The sequence below is a fragment of the Rissa tridactyla genome, chromosome 1 (assembly GCF_028500815.1).
Source record: "Rissa tridactyla isolate bRisTri1 chromosome 1, bRisTri1.patW.cur.20221130, whole genome shotgun sequence".
Classification (NCBI taxonomy): domain Eukaryota; kingdom Metazoa; phylum Chordata; class Aves; order Charadriiformes; family Laridae; genus Rissa; species Rissa tridactyla.
The window spans coordinates 32,019,820-32,040,490 of record NC_071466.1 but is presented as its reverse complement, the minus strand read 5'-3'; the positions used below and the strand labels follow the sequence as shown (position 1 = coordinate 32,040,490).

The window sequence follows — 20,671 nt, the reverse complement described above, 5'->3', positions numbered from 1 at the left end:
GTCTGCAGTGGCTACAGTTTAAAAAACAACAACAAAACCAACCCAAAGCATCCAAATTATTGCCATTTTTGCAAATAAAATTGATTTTTATTTCCCGCAGCTTTTGAAAGAATTTTTTCTTGTACGTAGTCCTGTTTTAACAAGCAGAATTATCTGTAAGATGTTGTACTGGTTTTATTATCTGCCAGTGCCTTAAAGTGGAGAGGAGAGGCAACTTTGTCAAAGCCTGGGACTCTTGAAACAGGTAGCACTGAATATATAGATTGGGATGGTCAAGAAAGACAAGTCTCTCACAGGATATTGGTGCGCTTCCTCAGGGCTGTTTCATATTGAGTTATTTCAGCTCTCTGTGATTCATCCCATGATTTTTTTTATGCACGCTCATTCATTCCCATGATAACTTCACTTGATGAGGATAAACACATTAATAAGAGCTTGCCTGTTTGGGAAACAGAGCAGCTGATCTGCTTCCAGAATTACAGTGACCACTTCCTTAGCAAAGGTGGATGCCTTTGGGTGTACCCAAAAGTTTTGGACCCTGTCCCAAACCTGGTGTACAACCGTGTGGCTGTGGACGTCTTCCCAGACCTGTGTGCTAAGGTCTGGATGCAGAGTACCACTCTGACAACAGCTATGGTCAGCTACAGCAAGAAATGACAGAAGGATTTGGCCCTATCACTATCAACAATACGATAACCTTGTTATCAGCTGATTTAATGTCCCTGCAAAAGTATTGGTGGTTTTGCTTCAAATCTGCTGAAGAGCTGCTGCAAAAAGGCCGTTAGACTTAGGAGGTAATTATACTGAATTTTATATGTTTTTGAGTAATTTTCGAGAGCTTTGTAACCATGGGACTTGCTGACCCAGTGAAATAGTTTTTAGAGACACATCCCGTGTCAAAGTGTACATTTGAGACATTTCTAAAATGATGAAGTTTGTGTAGTGCCCAATACGCAGGTCTCTGAAATATTTGCTGAAAAATGCATTTGGATGCAGGGCAGGATGAGCAGAAACCTCATTTTGGATATATACAATCCAGGAACACATAGTGGTGTAGCCCTTAGTTTGAAGTTTGCATGACAGATAACTAGTTCTTTAATTACTTTATTATATCGCATGGCATCTCTGTTCAGATTCCTTTTGTGTGTGTGATGTCTTAGATAAAAATATATTACATTATTATATTATATTAACCTATTTTTCTAAACTTTTGCTGGCTAAAAAGGGCTGAAATCTACTTTTCCATGAAAATGAGGTAGCAGTAGGAACGACCATGCGGTCTTCTCCATAAGCTATATTTCCACATTTCATGAACTGGAAAGAGCCATCCTTGGTTGTTTTTTTTTCTCCTTAATACTATCAAGTGCAAGTTATAAATTTTCTACAGGAAAATAAGGCTTATGTTTAACAATAGTTTTTTAGATCCCTCTTGTATTTACTATTGCATACTAACTTTGGTGGAAAAGACTAAATAGAAGTGGATGCCGGGTTAAAATCGATTGTGCTACGCTAACATGATGCTGTCTTGGATAACTAAATTTTCTAGAGAAGGTTAATCCATTTGGTGTAAATCAGTAACGCATGGAATACAGTATTCTATGGAAAGTTTACTAGTTAAAATTGGCGATGATAAGGATTTGAGGAAAAGTAAGGCAGGTAACAGTTGGCTGTAATTGAGACGTCAGTGGGATATGCAGGAACAAGCAGGAAATTACTGGTTGCCTGCTGCTTTAACTGATGACACTGTTACTAGGCATGTTATGATTAAATTAGCTGATGAACTAAAGTTAAGAGAGAGCTTCAATTAGAAAGAGGCTTCAGAGATTGGACCAAAACAAGGGGATGACACTGATGACCGAAATAATAAATGTTTAATGACCCAGATGGTATATCAGTCCAGATCCTCTGCTCAGGAAATGAGCAACAGGTGTCTCAAGTGTGTGAAGGGCATGGATTGAGTGACAGGGAGCTGCCAGTATGACATGATTATGAGAAAGCAAAAGTAATTCTGAGATACGTTGGGATATATTCCTCTCTTCTGGTAGAGATGTGTTTGTGTAGAGACCTGGAGCACAGTGTGGTTCAAGGTGCCTCTATTCGAGGATGGCAACTCCAAACTGATGGGGCAGAGGAGGACTGCCAGGCTGCCTGTCGCCTTGATCAGCCTCTTCAGAGAAGGATAAGAGTTTGGCTTTGTCAGTTTAATGCTCAATGGGCATCTGATAGCACTCTGAGTACACTGAGGAGAGGGAAAGGTCCTGAAGCTGAAGAGCTCATTGTTGTCACAAAAGGACATAATCTTAGTAAATAGAAGCTGAAAATCTCAGAACCTCATTCCTTTGCTTAGAAGTTTTCCTGAGGCAGAACAACAAAACAACAGGCAGCAGATGGACCAAGGCCTACCCTGAGAGCAGAGGGAAGGCTTCTGCAAGGGACCGGATGGGTTGGTACAGATGTGGTTTCCTGGGCTACCTAGGATGTCCCAAATCCTCGTCTGAGGTGTTGAATGAACAGTGGTGTTCCAGTCCTTGTGAAAGGCAAAGAACAAAAACCCATAGCAGTTTCTAAATAGTGTTGTGTTGTGTTCAGCCAAGATATTGCGTACTATGTGGAACCAAGGAATGGGCTACCCTCATCACCTTACAGAGGTTAATCAGGTTGATGTATAAGGCTGCTCCAGAAGGTTGCATGTTTGTTTTTCCTCTCAGCAAAATAATTTAATTTTGAAGAAGGTCTTGTGTATTCATCATCACCACTTTGTTTTCATTCGTGGTTACTTTTTCATTTTTCCTCACGTCTGTGTTGTGTTTTTTTTCTTTTGTAGAACAGTTCGTGTCTGGCTGAAGAGAGACAGTGGGCAGTACTGGCCCAGCATATACCATGCAATGCCATGTAAGTATAAGGAGATGTTCACTATCTACTGTGTATTTGCAAAATGGCTTTTCTGGTTTTGATGAAGCTTCACGTTTATGTTATACAAGCTTACCATTCTGTGTTAAATATTATTCTTGAACAGTCCTCTTGGTTTCTGTGAAGCTTTATCAAGTCTCATGCTAATGCTTCGGAGAGGTATCAGGGATTACAACAGCAAAAGGATACAGATACGCTAGCAAGGCATTTAATGCAAACATAGATTAAAAAATGTGGAGCTCAAAAAGTAGGCTTACATTCTGCTGTTAATGGAGGCCATAAAGCTTTGTAAGTCTCCAGTATAAATCACTCTGCCCCTGAGCATGTGCTCAGTCCATTAGAGTGCAATGGTAAATGGTTTTATTTGATAAGAACTTAATATCCTGTGGCAGCTAATATCATAGAGAGGATACTAGACAGGGAAGGCATCTCTTCCAGTGAAGAAGTAGAATCATTTTGCCCCTGGAATTCAATGTGTAAAACCAAGTCTCCCTGATGGATCCCTCCAGTATGATCTGCTGTTTTGTCTCCTCTCCCAAAGAGAGTGTTCACGCTTTAAAAGAAACTGCAGATCAATGTCCATTTTTTGCCAGAGACGGTTGAAGAAATCACAGCCCTAGCTGCCATAACGCCTGTGGCTGAGTGCAGGAGTATAACTCTGCAGGTCACCAGCAGCAAGGGTATGCTGGTGCTCCTCAATCAGCTTCAGATGTGCTGGGTTAGCCTGTCTTTGGGAAGCTTATGAAGCTTAAATTCACAGCTTTGGGAGTATGTATTAAGTCCCATAGAGGCATTCTTACTGGAGAAAGAATTATTTTAAATTAAGATGTCTAGATTTGGAAGAGACATCTGTCTCCATGATACATAAAATATTTAATAAATATAAGTTTTAATACCACACAACATCAGTTTGGGACCCTAGAGTGGCCATGGTGTTTGATTGCCTGCTCTAAGAGAGTGTTCATTTGTTAGAGAGGAGGATCCTCTCTTCTTCCTTTGGTGATGGATTAGCTCATAAGAGTATGTCCAGCCTCAAAGGTACTTCCTGCTCAATAATTTGCACAAAAAGGTATTGGAAACCAGCTAATGATGTGGCAGTCTGTGGAGCGCTGTCACAGTCACTAGCAGTGGCCTGAGTTCCCTTGACCTGTTCTGTTTTCCCCAGTCAAACTGTTATGAAATTGCTATTTTAGCAGTTTGGCAATGATACTTCTCTTTTTCCATGTGATGCTTTTGCATACATTTGCATTTAAAAATCTTGTTAGGTCCTCCTCTGATCTTAGCAAGGCTGCATTATTGCCAGTAATAACAGCTTCACTGGAAATGATGGAGCAGATCCAGATCCACTCAAAGGGGACTATTTTAAAGCTCCTTCATAAAATTTGAACACCTGACACTGCTCCTTCACTTAGAAGGCTGGTGAGCTTTTAAGCCAAGAGATATTAAAATTATGCTGTGTTATTCACCAATTTCAAGAATGATCAGGTATAATTAACAACTGGAGCAATGCCAATTACATTGTTATCAGCCATGGCTTCAAGCTAGGAAATCATAGGAAGGGCTCTGAGTCAGCCTCTGCACAAGTCTGCACTTGACTTGAAATGATCATTCTGTCTGTTTCTGTGTGGAACACCTTTTTGATGGTCCTCTGCTTTAGGTTCACATTGTTTTTTGTTGTCTAGAGAACAACAACTGCCCAGAGGTTCTCTGTGTAGGCACAATGGGGCCTTTGTGCTGCTTAGCAAGCTGTGAGTGGCTGTGACCCACACACTTTCATGATTTGATATCAGGTAGCCTTAATAACTGCGTTTGTGCTCTGGGTACTCTGGGAGATGGGGACGAGGAGTTGGGCTGAGTCAGCCATGTGCTTTAGTCAAGCTCTACACCCAAATGAGTCCATCAGTGCATTCTGAATGTGAAACCCACTAAATGCCTGGAAAAAAGATCAAGATTATAGTTCCCCTCTTAGTAGGGACAATTGCTGCTGTTAAGAGGTGGGATTTCCCCAGTTATGAAGTTTTATGCCCTACCTATGTGTGTTTCAGTAGCTGGAAAATTCTAGACAACACAGTGGCCATGTATTTGATCATCTCCTCTAGCCCATGAGAAAGAGCGAGTTGTGGGCGTTACACACACTATTAAATCATTGGTAAGGCAAACTAGGTAAGCCAGAAACCTAGCTAACACGTTGTCTTCACGCTAGCCAGCGTTGTCTTCACGCTAGCCAGCGTTGTCTTCACGCTAGCCAGCGTTATCTCAACAGCTGCATTAACAACAGACCTCTGACGAGCAGGTTAACCCTCCTCATGGTTAGATGTGTACCCTTGGTTACACATGTGCAACACAGATTATAGATGTGTAACCATGGTTAGATGTGTGATTTTTGAGCAGTTTCTGTACAGGAGAAAAAAGCCAACTTAGTCGACACAAATTTATGAAAGGGAAAGGAATTGTCGTCACAAGAAGTAAGCTTTGTCCAAAAAAAAAAAAAAAAGCCACCCAAAAAGACCCAAACCCAACCAACCAAAAACCTCTCACAGATGTGAAACAGCGTAAGGATTTATTGTAGTGAAGGACAGTGGAGTATCCATATGCAGTCTTTGAGGAAGACAATACACTGTCTTATGATGGTTTTCCTAGCTAACTCTATGCTTTGAATGTGAGGTTAAAAAAACTGCAAAGCAAAACATACTCCTTCGGTCCTCAGGCACTTCAAAGGGTGGTCCTTGAAACCACAGGTACAGAGTTTCTATTTCTCTTCTACTTCTGTCAGCCTCTAATAACGGTGACACATTGTTGAGAGCATGAGGTATGTAGTTGGGCTTTTCCTCCATAATTAATTTTCCAAAAGCTAAAATCAGTGTGTATGTGCCCTGTATTTAAGATAAAGACTGCAGTCAGACTTCTGCATCAGTAATATCCTGCCTGTCCTCTGTAGTAGTTCAGATCAATATTTTTCCTAGAGGCCCTTCAGAGTGCTGTTATTTTTTCATGACTATTATTTCAAAAGGATCTTAAACATCTCAGAAGCTTAGGGTTTGGGGTTGTTCAGTGGTTTTTTTGTTCATTTTTTTTTGTTGGTTTTTTTTTCCCCTCCCCCTCTTCTTAGTGAGTCTAAGTGCTCAAGTATCTGAATGTCATCTTATTTTCACTAAAGCATAAGCTGCAGCAGTCTTGTTACAACTGGCATCACTTTAACTACATTAGCGTAGCTAGTGTAGACATAGTTTTAGTGCTGACATAATGATTTTTCCAAGAGCACGTGTTACTGAAGAATTCCCTTAGGAAAACAGTTATAGCAAAATAAGTATCTTTACACTGCTATGGCTGTGTACACACAGGGCTGAAATTTAGAAGTGACTTCTTTATAATCAGCTGGTGTCAAGCAGTTGCTTGCACCTTTTGTGTCTGAAGTGTTTCAGGCTATTTGGGAAAAGCATACTTCAAATAGCTAATTTACCTGAGACACTTTCTCTGCGAGCTGTTTACTGCCTTCAGAGTTACTGGTACCTCTTTCAATGTATGCACAGTGTCTAGTGTTTGAAAGCTGATAGGTAGAATATGTCTGTTCTGGCATTAAGTGCCTTTAAAAGGGTTTGATGGGTTTTTCTGCTTAGAATTGCCTTTTTTTTTTTTTCCCCTTTTTTTCCCTGTCTGTTTTTCCTACACCTGTCTCATTCTGATACAACCCTCAAAGCCTCAATATAACAGTAATGCCCCACCATTCGAAGACATGATTCGAGTTTGCCTTTTCTGAGGAAGAGGTATAGGAAGCAGCAATTTTGTCACTGTTAGTAGCCTTAATTTAAGTGTTTCCCTTCTGGCAGTTTCCTTGAAATGAAGCTTTTTCTTTGATTTAATTCAGTCAGCCCTTCCAGGAAATAAATAAATCGAGGTGCCTGCCTGGATGTGGATGTGGTAGGCTTTCTGCTTGCCGTTGGTTGTCCTTTAGGAAATGTTTCAAGGGGGAGTCAATACTGAAGGTAGAACCAGTTTTGTTAAACAGCCAACATACATAGACTGTCTTCATCTTCAAGTAGCTTTGCTGCCAACTAAACTATCAAGGAAGACTTGCTGAGCTATGGACTGTTTAATCCTATGTGAGACATTACACAATTTGAGAATATACCAGATGTATAGTACTGCAAAAGAGAGAGGACTCCGAGGTTGTTAGTAACAAAAGCACTGTGTGTAATCACAGTGGAGACTAGGAACCAAGAAGGCGGGGCAGAAAAGCGGAACTAAAAGCACATCTGACTGTACCCTATATTTATCACAAGAATATGCTTTAAAAAAACATTCTTATCACTATCAAAGAAGTAAAAATGCCTGCTCCTAGCTGCACTTGGCAATTGCTGCTGAAAAATGATTCCAGAAGGTTTCTTCTGTTGGGACAACAGGACTCCCAGCTGCGTGCTGCTGTGTTGAGCAGTAAAAACGATCGCCACCTTCTGAATGCAACTTCACAGTTTCTCAATTCAACCAAGCATAGCTCTTGAATCCTTGCAAGAAAATTCTGGTTTTACCCTTGATGTGAACCTTGCCAGATCCTCGAGGGAACATAGTATGACTGACGTGTGCAATTTAAGAGTATATCCTGATGTTTATTAGAGTGAAAGTGATATAATAAAACAATGGCTAGTTTTCAATACAGTCTTTTAATTTGGCCATAGTATGTGATACTGTCATAGCGTTGTCTGTGGGACAGTCGGACTCACAGTCCTTAATATTGGCTGATATGTTGATTCCTACAAGTTAACTTTCTTACTGCAGGTATAGGATGCAAGCCTCTGACATAGTACAGTGTTTTCTTTTATTGTCGGTAAAGTTCAGGCAAATGTAAAAAACTAAATTCTTCGGTTAAGTAATTTCTCAGATTTATACTGAAATGTCAGGCGCCTCATATCAAAACACCACCATTGCTCTTGTATGACATGACTGTTTTCAGATAACTAATAAGAAAAAATGAAGGAGCTGGAGCAAGAAATAGCCATTGTTCTGTGTCCTAATAGGATAGGGTTGAATGAATTGCAAGAACACTTTTTTTTTTATAATGCTTGTCTATTGGAAGGGGCAAAATGCTGAACAGCATCATAAAGCATGCGAGTTAGTTTTAGGATTTCCAGAACTTCAAGAAAATGAGAATCACAGTTTTGTTAACTTCATCAACATGTTCATTTTTTTCAGCTCCATGTTCATGCATGTCTTTTAACCCGGAAACCAGAAGGCTGTCCATAGGTCTAGACAATGGTACAATCTCAGTAAGTACATCCAAAGATTTCTAGTTGAAATGCTTCCCTTTTGAGAAGTATATGTGTGATGTTGTGGTGAGGATATTTTTGCTAGTGTTTGGGAGAGAGACTTTTTACTGCTAGTGGAACTGAAGCTGTGGTGTAGAAAATGGCAGATTATTACAAATTTCATTCCAGCTGCCACAAAGAGATTGAGTGGGATTTACAATATTTATTAGGCAATTAAACAAACTGTCTCAATTTGCATATCTTCAAAAAAGTAACGCCGATAAACCACTGTTGTTTAATTAAATTTGACTGCCTTGCTAATCATACCATACCAAAGATTTCTGAAAGCAACTATGAAGAGGGGAAAAATCATCTTCAGAGAGGCAGAAAGTGGATTTCTGCACCATGTCTAGCTGCTTTCCCAAACTTCAGGGTTCAGATTTTGTTTTCTTCTCACTTTCTTCAGAGGAGTTGCTCTTAACAGGCAGTGCTGTTGCTGAAAGATTTGGTTCATTAACATCTAAGAGAGATCTATGTGCATGGAAAGGAAGCTGGGTGTTAAAACAAGAGTCTGTCTTTTAGATCTGGGACAGAGGGTAGCAGTTGACCTTATTCACTGAATTTTTCTTGTGGTATGATGAGTTAAAGAGCTATATCACTTTGTGGAAGGGTCATGGGTCAGAGGGCTGTTTTTCACCTATGCCTCATCAATAGGCTCCTCTTCCAGTTTAAGATCGTTTTACCATCATTTCAGATATTTACTACTATTGTCTCTGCCTTATGGGCTTTATAACTGAATGAGTGTTTGCAGGTTGACATAAAGGCAGCTGTCTGCACTGAAGCCAAGATGGTATTTGGAAAAGGCTGTGTGACCCTTTTAGCTGTTGCCTGTGAGCTGGATCAAAGATGTGAAGGTTTTGACCTGTAAAACTATTAATGGCTAGTAGCAGAGATATTTTTTTTTTTTTGTGCCTGTAGATTTCTCCTTTTGTATGTAGGAGATGGGACAGCTGCCATAGAATTCCCTGCACCTCTGAAATTCCCTCCTTCCCACTCTGAAATAGCTGTAATTTGCAAGTCCTACTAGAGACTTTTGTTTTCACTAGGCCTTTGAAGAATGTAGAGGAATGTGAGGACTGTAAATAAGGTATTTAAATACTCCGGCATGATGGAAGAGATGTGTCCTTTGTCTTCGGGGCATTTTGCCTTGAAGAGTCACAGCCACAGCGTGCTTGAGTCTGAATGGAGTCAAATATTTTCCATTCTGAAGCTAAAGAAGGTAAATGAGATATGCAGGTGATAAACCAACATGTGACTTTTGGTACTTATAGGTATATATTGCCATGTCTAAGGCAGGTTCTATTTGTTGCTAAACTGGGCTTTTCTTTTCCCAGTCTTCTGGACACAAGTACGTAGGAGGGGGGAAGAGCTAGTCTATGTTGGTTGATTTAATCCCCTGTAGCTGCAGGCAGTTGCGTGGTAGAAGATAGTGCAGAAAATGTACTCCACAAACTTCCACAAGCGATGAAATGTCTCCCTTTGTAGCAAACCGAAGGCTTGTAAGAGAAGCCACAAGTGTAATGTGCTACAAGAAGTGGTGGAGGTGGGAATGGAAGAAGAGCAAGAGCCCCATATTCAAGTCCCAGTAATATTGGGGTGTAAGATAAAATCCCCAAGTACTTGGAAGTGGGTTACAACCACCCTCTGGAGGAAAGGATAAGTTTTGCTTCCTGGGTACAGCTATGATGATCAGTTTAGCACAGCAGTATACAAGCAGGGCACACTGACTACAAAATAAGAGTACTCCAACAAGGTGACCTTAGTGCCCTTACTTTTAACTGTGTGGCCCTCAAAGGGAAAGTACAGGCAATTTACTTGAGCAGCTCAAAATATCTGGGAATTAGTCAGCTGTTCCATGTTAGTGCTTCTGGTAATGCCCAGCACTCTTGGGTATGCTGGGTGCAGGATGAAAAAAAAATGCTGAAAATCATTCTGCATCTTTGCTTTGTGTAGAAGGAAAGGACTCCTGGCAAGGCCTGTGAGCTGATATAATACTCATGAGAGTGCCACATAATCTCAAACTAATCTTTTTTGCAGTGCAAGGAAGTACTGCTTTTACTTTTGGATGTAAATGGGGATAAGAAAGTGGAACTGCCTTTTTTCTTTTACATGAAATTTTTGTAAGCTGCATGGATTTTGCTTATGAGCCTGGCACATCAGAAATGTGTATGGTACATTTTGAGAAGGAGGGGCAGCAATGCTATTGTCAAAGAAAGACATTCCAGCAAAGCCACCATGTAGTGACCCTGTATGGACACCTTTCCTTGTGAAGCAGGGTGACAATTTTTGCTTCTACAAAGATGAAGGGATTGTTTTCAACCTTTTGTAACTTCTCAACATGAAAGCTGCACTGCACATTTGTGCAGCACAGTAGACCATTCTCTTGGGCGAAACATTGTCTAGCATCTTGCTTGAAGAGCAGTGGCACATGAAGGAAAAAAAAGTTTCTATGATCTTTCTTTTTACACTTTGCAAACTTTTTTTGAGAAGAAATTGCATTTCTGTTACTTTATGTCTTAGGGACTGCCTGAGGTCCCTTTTGGAAGCCAAAAGACTTTATCGTGGTCATAAATTACTTGCTTGGAAGTGGAGAAAAAACATACTTTAATGGGTGCAAGTCTCTCAAGATACCACAACAAGAAGAAACGAAGAAAATGTCTATTATTTTCAATAGACAAGAGAATTCCACAGCCAGTTCCTCTCCCAGTTTTTATATTTTATGAAATGAAAATGCTGTGGTCGTTTTATAGAGCTCTCTTTGCAGCAGACATAGATGTAGGGTCTGACAGTGTATTTAAGAGTCTTCATTCTCTTCCATTTCTGAAGCAGGTTTGTTGTTCTCTGGAAGGCATGGTGAGAGTGCTGTTGCTCACTTGTGCTAACAGGACAAAGTCAAGTCTTTAAGGAGATCCGCAGTGTGCTGTCGAAATGGCGTCATCTATTAGAGTACAAACTGTAAATTCCCTGGGGCGGGAACTAGATTGTGAATTGATAACACCTAACGAATAAATAAAGATTATTAACTCTCAGAAATAGATTCAGCTGCCTAAGCAGAGGTCTGTAGTGGTATTTGGGGATACATTAGTTGGCATCCACCTGCAGCTCTGGAAAGGTGTGCGTCTTTCTTAGACCCTAGGCCTTGTCAGCCATCCCTGTGGCCAAGGATTCTGAAATGGCACACACTTGAATATGGGTTTTGTTTGCCTTAACTAGAGTAATTTGAAACAAGATGCTGATAATTTTGCCAGGATGAGGATTTACAGAGGTCTTAGGCTCAAGAGATGTTTGTGGTGGGTGTGTGTATTTCAGTGTGAAAGGAGTGTGCTCCATGAAGGTATAGTTGAGCCTTTGTACAACAGTGTGCTTTAGACTGGACAGTCTTTTCAGACGCTCAGGACTTCTCCTTACTGCTTTATAAAGGCTTTCATGGTACTAAGTCACTGTTGTAATAAGACGCTTACCTGAAACAGCCAAGACTGATAACTAACATTTTCAGTATGGCAAAAAAGGTAGTAAAGTAGCTCCAAAAACACCCTCTGAAGAGTAGAGAATGATCTTGCCAGAAAAAAATGTTTTTAATCTCTGCAAGAAGACGTTTTGGTTTTGCCATCTTGAGTGCTCTGATATATCCCAGCCCCTCCTGTGCAAAAGGGCTCACACGGGAACTGGAAATCTTTCTCTGTTCTGTTAACAAGCACCGACTGAGCTGGGTGGGTGACCCCAGCCTTTCTAGCTCGTTAAAAAGAGCCAACACTGCCTAATGAGAACCGAGCATCAGCAGCTCTGAGAGGAGCAAAACATCTATGTATGGAAGGATAAAAAGAACAGTTTCTACTGGTACAATGTTAAAGAGATGTAGTCGGTGGTTTTGTAGTGCAGATGACATGATGTATGTGCAACAGGGCATGAATTTCTTGAGCAAGGTGCCCTGTGCTAAAATACCTGTCTATTGACGCAACTAAAACATTTGGCCTTGAGAGGGAGGGGGGAATGTGTGCAATGGAAGAACATGTGATAGTGTAAAGGGGAGCAGGGAGTAAAATACCTGGAGGAAGATTAGAAAATGCAAAACAAGAAAATGCATCGCAAATTATCTCATGCTTTCAAAAGAGAAAATGAGAAGGAAGAAGTCTTCGGGGGGCGGGGAGGGGGAAGAAAGAAAGAAAAAAATTATATCCAGTATTCAGGTTAATGGAACTGTGTTTATTTTGTACTGTGTTTGTTTATCTCTTTGGATGGAGAAGAATGTTAGTAGTACATAGCTGTGGTTTGTATTAGAGCATACAGAGCTAATCAATACTTGGGTAAACCTTACAAACTGCCGTTGTGTTTGATTCACTGTTATTATAATGGAGAGACTCAAAAGCCTTTTCAGTCTTCCACTGAAATTGTGGGACTGTTCAGATCACGGGACAGAATGGCCACATCAAATTTATCAAGGGAAAAATGAAAAAAACCTAATGAAATAGAATGCAAACCACACTCTTCATACCCCCTGAAGTCACCAGCATCTGTGTGGCACCACACTGAAAGCTGGGGTCAGTACCAGGACAGACAAATTGGTGGGAAAGGCAGACATATTCTCCCGCCATGTGTTGCAGTAATTGAAGATGTTTTTCTTTACGTAAAAGCAGCAGAAAGTTAGCATTCATTGCAAAGGGTGTTGTTTCAAGTAGGCTTTGTAGTAAAGCATTTCATGTGGTGGTTTAGCATTCTTCAGGCAGCGGTTAATGAAAACCATTTCCCCTGTAAGTAGCTAGGGAGGTATAGCAGATTTTTAACGTTCTGCTTTGTAGAGTTAAGGTGACCCTGGTATAGAAATCCAGTGGACTTAATTGATTTGTTACTGCTTTTTAAATAATACTCCCCACTGCAGTCCTCAGCTGCTGGGGAAAGCTAATGGGAGGTGGAGCAGATTAGGGAAAGGAAGATGAAGTAAAGCAATTTAAGAGAACATATTTATAACTAATTTAGGAATAGAAACCTAGAAACAGCAAAATGCATGGCTGCCTCAACTCACTCACAGTTGTTTTCCTGGAAGCTGGGATCTGTAGATGTTCTGCAGGTGAGTATTGTAGCTTCTCCACCTTGGTTCCAAGCAGTAGATAGGATGTGTTAGGGTAATCCTGGTACTGGAAAGATTACCTACAGTGGCCCCACAGAAAACGTAGAGTGACTATTTTTTTTTTTAATTCATGGTTGGAAACTGTAGGTAAACAGCGGCTTTTTGGTGGTTAGAATGTCTTTTCATGCTCTTTTGCACTAAAGGTTTGGTTTGCCTTAGATATGGTTTGTAGGCTCCTGAAGTCCAGTCTTCTCTACTGTTGCATAGTGCTTTTGGGAGTGCTTATACATTAATATTTCACAACTGTATGCTTTAAAATTTGGCTTATTTTATGTTTAGAATTCTTCTCTTATTTTCACTCCATTTCCAGATTAAATGAGTTAGGTTTTACTTCTCCTGTCTCTGAGGTAGATTAGAGAAGTTTATGTGATTCAGGGAGTTTCTGTGTAGTTAGGTATAAATTATTAATATAATGTGGTTTTGCACTCCTTGTTTCTTCCTTTGTGTTTCTCTGAGTACGTGGTGTACGCACGTAGATACCTGACAGCAGTTTGAAAGCTAATTCATGCGGCGGTGCTGCAGAGCCTACCCTTTGCCTGGGTGCTTCCTCCAGAGAGATGTTGAAGGAAGGAGTTTTGTTGTGGCCACTCCATTTCCCCTGCTTTGAGCAGCCTCCCCTCTTCAAAACCAGCAGCAGGGACATCCAGGTGCTCAGTCAGTTTAACCACATAGGCTTTTTCCAGGAACCAAGGCTGCCATGCAGACTCTTAGCTACTGTTTTCATCATTTCCTCGTGCCAAAGCCATATCGGCGGTTAAACAGCAGCACCAAGGCAGCAGCACTGTTGAGCCTGTCCCTGTAGGTGTGCTCTTCCCTGGCCGCAAGAGCAAGCCCACAGGCTGGGTCACACCACACGTGGGTGTAGTGTATGCACACACTTGGATACATACCAATCTGATCTCCTTAAAGATGTCTCTGCTTACTGCAGGGGGGTTGGACTAGATGACCTTTAAAGGTCCCTTCCAACCCCACACATTCCATGATTCTGTGTGTATACACACATACTCGCGTGTGCCGCACATAGCTGTGCACACATGCAGGTTTCTGCCCAGGCAGTCCTGAGCAATAGGTGTTTGCTGCATGACAGACCTCAGGTCTCTTTTTGTGGTACCTCGACCTCACAGCCAGCCATTTCTGTCAGCTTTTTTGACTTCTTTTTTAATAGTTCCTCTTTTATCTCCATCATTTTGTTCAGAAGCACTCATGATGTTGTTCCTTAGGCAGCTTTAAAAAGTGAAATAATTTAGCTTTTTAGATGGAGGCACTCAAAATTAGCAAAACTATAGATAGGGCTGTGCTTGCAAAGAAGGGAGAGCTTACCTTTGTAACAAAGTCAAATAAAAACTCTCAAACACTTTACATCTCTAAACCCTGATTCTTTTGTTTTTTCTTTCCGCTCCCTCAGGAATTCATTTTATCGGAAGATTACAACAAGATGACACTAGTGAAAAATTACCAGGGTAAGAACCATGATCCGTGTTAATTGGTTTGTATTGTCATTAATTTTTGTTAATGTTCTCTTAAGGAGTTGTGGTGCCACCCTGGCTCCATTCACTGAAGCCATGTGCGACTTGCTGAGATCAGTGATTTTTTTTTTTTTTTTTAAAACTAATGTAAATACTGGTTTTAGCAATAGATCAATCATGTGTTTTGTTCTGAGATTGCAAGACTTCTAAAGAGCTGTTTCATGTTCTGTTTCTCCTTTTAAATGTTCCTTTGGAATATCATTCTAGACAGAAAACTGTCCAGACCATGTTTGAGAAGAAGAGTGTTAATTTTTAATCTTTAGTAATCCAGTGTATCTAACTAAACAATTTGGGAAACTAACACATCTTTTAGGGATGAGGCATTTAGGACTGTAGCTTTGGGGGTTAGTCTGGCTATATTTCAGTAATTGTCAGCTTCGGTAATCTCAAGATTATCAGTGAATACCTGTCGTAGTAAAAGGTCAAGAAATGCTAATCCATACCTTTTCTAATTATATTCTGATATTCACTAATGTGATGTTTTAAGAAACTTAGCTATTTATCCTGTCAAACCTCGAAAGGACACTGCACTCGGGACAGGTATTCTTGTAAAAGTAACAAACACATGCAATAACTTATTCTTGTATCTCTTTTACTATTAGACTAAGAGGTGGTATGATATTATATTTATCATATCATATTATATGCTAAGCATTATGTTTCTGTATAGAAGCCTCTGACATGTTAGCTTGAGATTTCTCACATGTATTTTAAAATATGTATTTACTCATTTATTTTGAGTTTTATACCTTGAAAGGTTGAGAGGATAATTTAAATGTCTAAATTGAGGCTCTGGGGATCACTTTGTAACATTTAGATTTTAAGGTATGAAGAGAATCTTGATTTTTGCAGGGCATGGCTAACATGCATTGACTTTCAAGTGTTTTACTTCAGGTCTTTCATGAATTCCTGGTGTGTTGTAAAATTAAGCTAGAATGCCTGCATTTTTTCTTGGCTTGTAAAAACTGAAGAAAAACATCCACTGATGATAAAATATGTATGTGAATCTTAAATAAGATTGCTGCAGTCTGACAGTACAAATCTTTAGTATCCGAATTTGTGATTGCTCCGCAGTCACCAAGGTTTGACACAGCTAAGTTTCACATTTAAGGTTTGTTGCACTGAAGAGTCCTACCGACTGTTCTGTCACCCCCTTTGTTATTAGGTCATCCATTTGCATGCTTGGATTCAGTCTTGCAGGCTAATCACAGCCTAGGAAGGGTGAGATGAAGTCTTTTCTTCTGTATATGCAGAACAACACATGCATGAGACACCACCTTTCTTGCCGAGCTCTTCAGGGAAAAGGCTGAAAACTTTGGAAGTGGGAACACGTATCTTGCCAGTACGGCAGAACAGCCAGTTGACCGTGTGTTGGTTTAACCCCAACCGGCAACTAGAATGATAACAGTAATAATAATGACACGGGTGACTCTCACCGCCCGGTGAATTGGCACCATCTGGAACAGGGATCGTAGATTCCCACCCCCTGGCCAACCCCCATTTAAATACTGAGCATGACGTCTATGGTATGGAATATTTCATTGGCCATTCCATCATGAAAAAAGTCCTCGAATAGCGTAAACATCACTTACCAGCAACTAAAAACAATAGGTATTATTGACATTCCTGGAATCACCAGAAAGAAAGTTACTAGAAAGCAATCACTAGAAAGAAAATTAACTCTTTCCCAGCTGAAACCAGGACACTGTGGCAGCCCACCCAAGGCCTGGAGAGCACCCTTACATAAAATTTAAAAAAAAAAAAAAAGGAAAATGAAGGCTGTTCTCATGTCCGTCTCCTGCAGTGTGCCAGATATGCTGCTGCTGCAGAGCATTGGAGGAGGCCTTCGTATAGGAAGATGCTGTAGAGAATCTCCATGGGTTGTCCTGTGGGAGAACCCCAGGAGTTCAGATGGAATCCCCTAAATGGTGGACAACAGAGGATACTAATGAGGATCCATTAACATCAGCAGAGAGGCAGTACAACTGATCACAGTCCCGGCTGGAGTCATCTTCTTCCTAGGCTGCTTGTCTTGGCATGGGAAGGCTCTTGATCAGTTCTGGTTATGTTGTGCTAGGACTGTCAGATGATGTGTTAGAAGATCTTATCTGAAAGCTGTGGACTTATTTTAGGTCAAGAGAAGCAATACTTGTGCCCAGAATAGGCATCATTTCAGTTCTAGCCCAAACCATACCGATTGCTGACAGCAGACGGTGTCTGCCTTCAGACACTTAAGCCAGTGCATGTGACACTCACTCCTGAGAGCCACGTTTTCCTCCCTCACTCCCAGAGTTTGATGTTTGCTCTTTTCCCATTTTAAGCTGATGAAAACTCTCTTCCATTAATTTAAAAAATAGTGGCAGTGTGCAAGTGACCTATTTTGGGGAGTGGAAAGAAAGCGTGGTGACCCCAGGCTGCTGGGATCACCCAAATTCATGTGTGTAGGGGTGTCTGTATAGTAATCCCTTCTGTGAAGCATTAGAGCTGGTGTTCTGCTTTCTGCACATTGCTGGACACGTTGGCAAAAGTTTGGTTTTGGAAAAATACACCCTCAGGTACTGTTGGAGATGCTTTTTTTTTCTTTTCTTTTTTCTCCCCTCACTTCTGGATTAGGAAAGCCAGACCGCTGTTTGGGCTGCAAATGGAGATGGTGACCTGAGATAGGGAAAGACAGGTCCCAGTTCATTGCTACAGGAGGGACAAGACTCAGTGAAGGGCCATTCAGATTCGGTAGGAAACTTTCCCTGCAAAAGCAGTCGACAGCTGCCATAACAGCCAGACAGGACACAGGGATGGAGGAGAGCTTCTGCATGAAGACACACTCTGCCCAGCTTACCAGCAGTGCTGGCAACCCATGATGAGCTACACAAACGCTTCTGGGCCACTCCTCTGTCCAGACCAGCAATGACATGACACTGAGTAGGCTACAGCAACTCAGGGACAATCTCAGCTTGCCTCAGCTCTACTGGAAAGTGTTATTCAAAGTCCCAAGGGGCAATTGCAGCAGGCAGGTTTTTGATGGTGCAAGGAAGGAAAACAAAGCAGAGATTCCCTGCTGTTTGCAGGACGCAGATGACCTGAGGCTGCTGCTGCTCCACAGCACAGTGCCTCCCACCATCCCCATCCATAGAGTTGTGCTTCCTCGTTCTCCACTCCACACCCTGTGTGTTGCTAGGGGAGCGCAGCACCCCTTCCACCACTTGCCTGGAGCTGTACTGGAGGTCTGGGGTGCTGAGCAAGCAAAGTGAGATGCTCTGGGAGATGCTGTCAGTCACAGGCTCCTGCAGCTCCATTGGACTGTGCACCAGGAGGTACTTCTCTGCTCCTTACAGTTGCCTCCGTCCGGGACACTGGATCTGGGCTTACTGGTGATGTCACCAGGACCAGAGTCCAACAGCATTGCTGGGACACAGCAAGGTGGGAAGGGACTCATGTTCACCATGTTCTCTGGGAGAATATGCAAGGAAGGGCCACTTAGTCCTTTGGGTAGGCATGTCATGATCCAACAGAGATGAACCCTCCTCACTTGGTCCAGGGTGACTCTACTCCACAATCCCATCCCTGTAGTACATAATCCTCACATGGGTGTGCCAAGGCATAGGGGTTGGCATACGCACCTCTGCAAAGCCTTCGGGCAAGGAAAAACATAATTAAAAAGAAGGACCATATAGTTTTATTGAGTATGGTGGCCTTCTAGTAGTTCATTTGTTAAAAGCCTTACTTTAAAAAATGTTGGGTGTTTGATTTTTGTCTTAAGTTGTCAAGTAAGGCCTTCATATTCTTTAAAGATATCTGAGGGGGCGTAAATAATTTTATTATTTACTTTATTAATTTCTTATTTACCAAGGAGCTTTAACTTAGCCATGCTGGATGGTTTTGCCAGCAAGTAAATGTTCAGCAATGCTATTAAAAGTGGCACCTTGCCCAGCAACTGGCTGGCTATCGATCGTGTTCCGCAAAAAGGTATTATAAGTAGCTGAAGCTGCTGTAGTGATTAAAGAACACTAATTGCATCTTGAAAGGCCATGAATACGCCCATCAAATGGTCTGCTAGTGACAGAGGGTGACAGCACGTGCATAGGCTGCGCTTTGGTCTTGGCAGGGCTCTGTGGCCAGGTCCAGTGTCATATGGCGACTGAATGTTGGCAGCAGAGGTGGCATGCCATGCTCTGCGGAGGTTTTGCTGCGACACTGTGTCTGGACTTGCGAAATCTGCCTTTTCTCAAAAGGGGATTGAAATGCAGAAATTGGGGATGTAACACGCACTTCTTCTGCCAAGCAGGATTTGTAGGCATGCTTCTGCCCCATGCTTTCTGCAGCCTGCCCATTTCAGGGGTGTTCCCCTGCCTCCTCGCTTTCAGGCCAGTTCACGCCATGCCATTAATTCTGCTTTCCCCTAAGCCTAGCGTCTTCTCTTGTGCTTTTCTTGCACATTTTAAGCTTTTATTTCTTACTACTAACCTCTACCTCTCTTTTGGTGTTTGCTGCTGCTTTTCACTGTTGTAACTCATCCCTGGAGGTATTTAAAAGACGGGTAGACATAGTGCTTAGTGATACGGTTTAGTGATGGTTTTTGTCGGTGTTAGGTTGGTGGTTGGACTAGATGATCTGAAAGGTCCCTTCCAACCTAGACAATTCTATGCTTCTGTGATTCTCCCTTTCACCCAGCACAACCTCTTTGCCCTGCACTGTGCATGGCTGTGCTTCTCAGGCCTTTGCCTTTACACACAGCACAGACCCTCCTTTCCCCTGCCCTCTAGCTGCTGACATCTCAGTGTGCATCTCCTGGCTGCAGCTGCTTCACTCTAGGCATAGCCCTTCCATCCTTTCTCCAACCTGCTCTTAGTGCAGTGCTCAGTGCTGATTTCTCATAGCAGGAGTGCAGCCCCCGTGCTCCCTCCCACCCTCCTGCTGCAGATGGACCTGCTCCCTTCTCCTGGCTGCTGCTTCTTGAACCTGTGTTAATCCTAGGGCCCAGACCTCTTCCTTGCTCTGCTGTCAACTTCCAACCTCCTGACAGCTTGCTTCTTTAAGCCTTACGTGGGTCAAATTCCCTCTAAATGACAAGTGACTTTCTACATGCGTTTGCCCTCCCTTTCCTCACTTAATTAGGTGACCTCCACTGTGCTCTTTCACTTAGTTCAGATGTTTTTGCCATCAGCGTGTGTGTAGTGGTACCGGCTAATACATGCAGCACTTGCAGGTGGGCAACAGAATCCTGAATTGAAAGCTCTTTTTGGGGAGGGAGGATAAGCAAAAGCTATCACGTACACCCCTTCCACCTCTTGGCACGTACATGTTTCTTTTGTGTCCACTCCTTACTTGCCAGAGAGAGCTGCTTCACCATCCACGGGCAGTACTTCTAGCAAAAGGTATAAGCCCTGAATTTTAGAAGTTTTCAGAGGAGATTTAGGAGAGTTGGGTGGTACCAGCTATCCCCATGGCCAGTCAAACCATGGGAAGCTGACACTAACAGTAGCCATTGCCACATGCTGAGACAACATCTCTGGACAGGCCTTGTACAACCTGATCTCAACTAGCTTTGGAGGTCCTGTGGAAGTGGATGGGTCTGTCTACAGCACTGCTGGTGCACACCAGCCCCTGGGACATGTGTATAAACCCATCAGGTGCTTGTAGCAGCACGCATCCCATGCCATCGTGGCTCTTTCTGCAGTGCACCGCTCCACCAGCTAGTGCAGATGCTCCCAGGGAGACCAACAGATAGGTAAAGACAAGCATTAGTCACCCATGGGGTCACTGAATTTCCTCCCAGAGAAGAAATCTGGAGGGTGGAGAGAAGAGAGGATCTG

General features: G+C 42.1%; 1 protein-coding gene across 3 annotated transcripts in view; it reads left to right on the top strand.

The window, feature by feature from the left end:
• WDFY2 (WD repeat and FYVE domain containing 2) overlaps positions 1 to 20,671 on the top strand; it is a 66,262-nt gene that overhangs the window by 30,841 nt on the left and 14,750 nt on the right. For all 3 annotated transcript variants that reach the window (XM_054217941.1, XM_054217949.1, XM_054217959.1), the window contains exons 2-4: positions 2,825 to 2,892; positions 8,098 to 8,171; positions 14,741 to 14,795. In XM_054217941.1, coding sequence (XP_054073916.1) covers positions 2,825 to 2,892; positions 8,098 to 8,171; positions 14,741 to 14,795 — 197 coding nt within the window. The remainder of the gene's footprint in view (positions 1 to 2,824; positions 2,893 to 8,097; positions 8,172 to 14,740; positions 14,796 to 20,671) is intronic.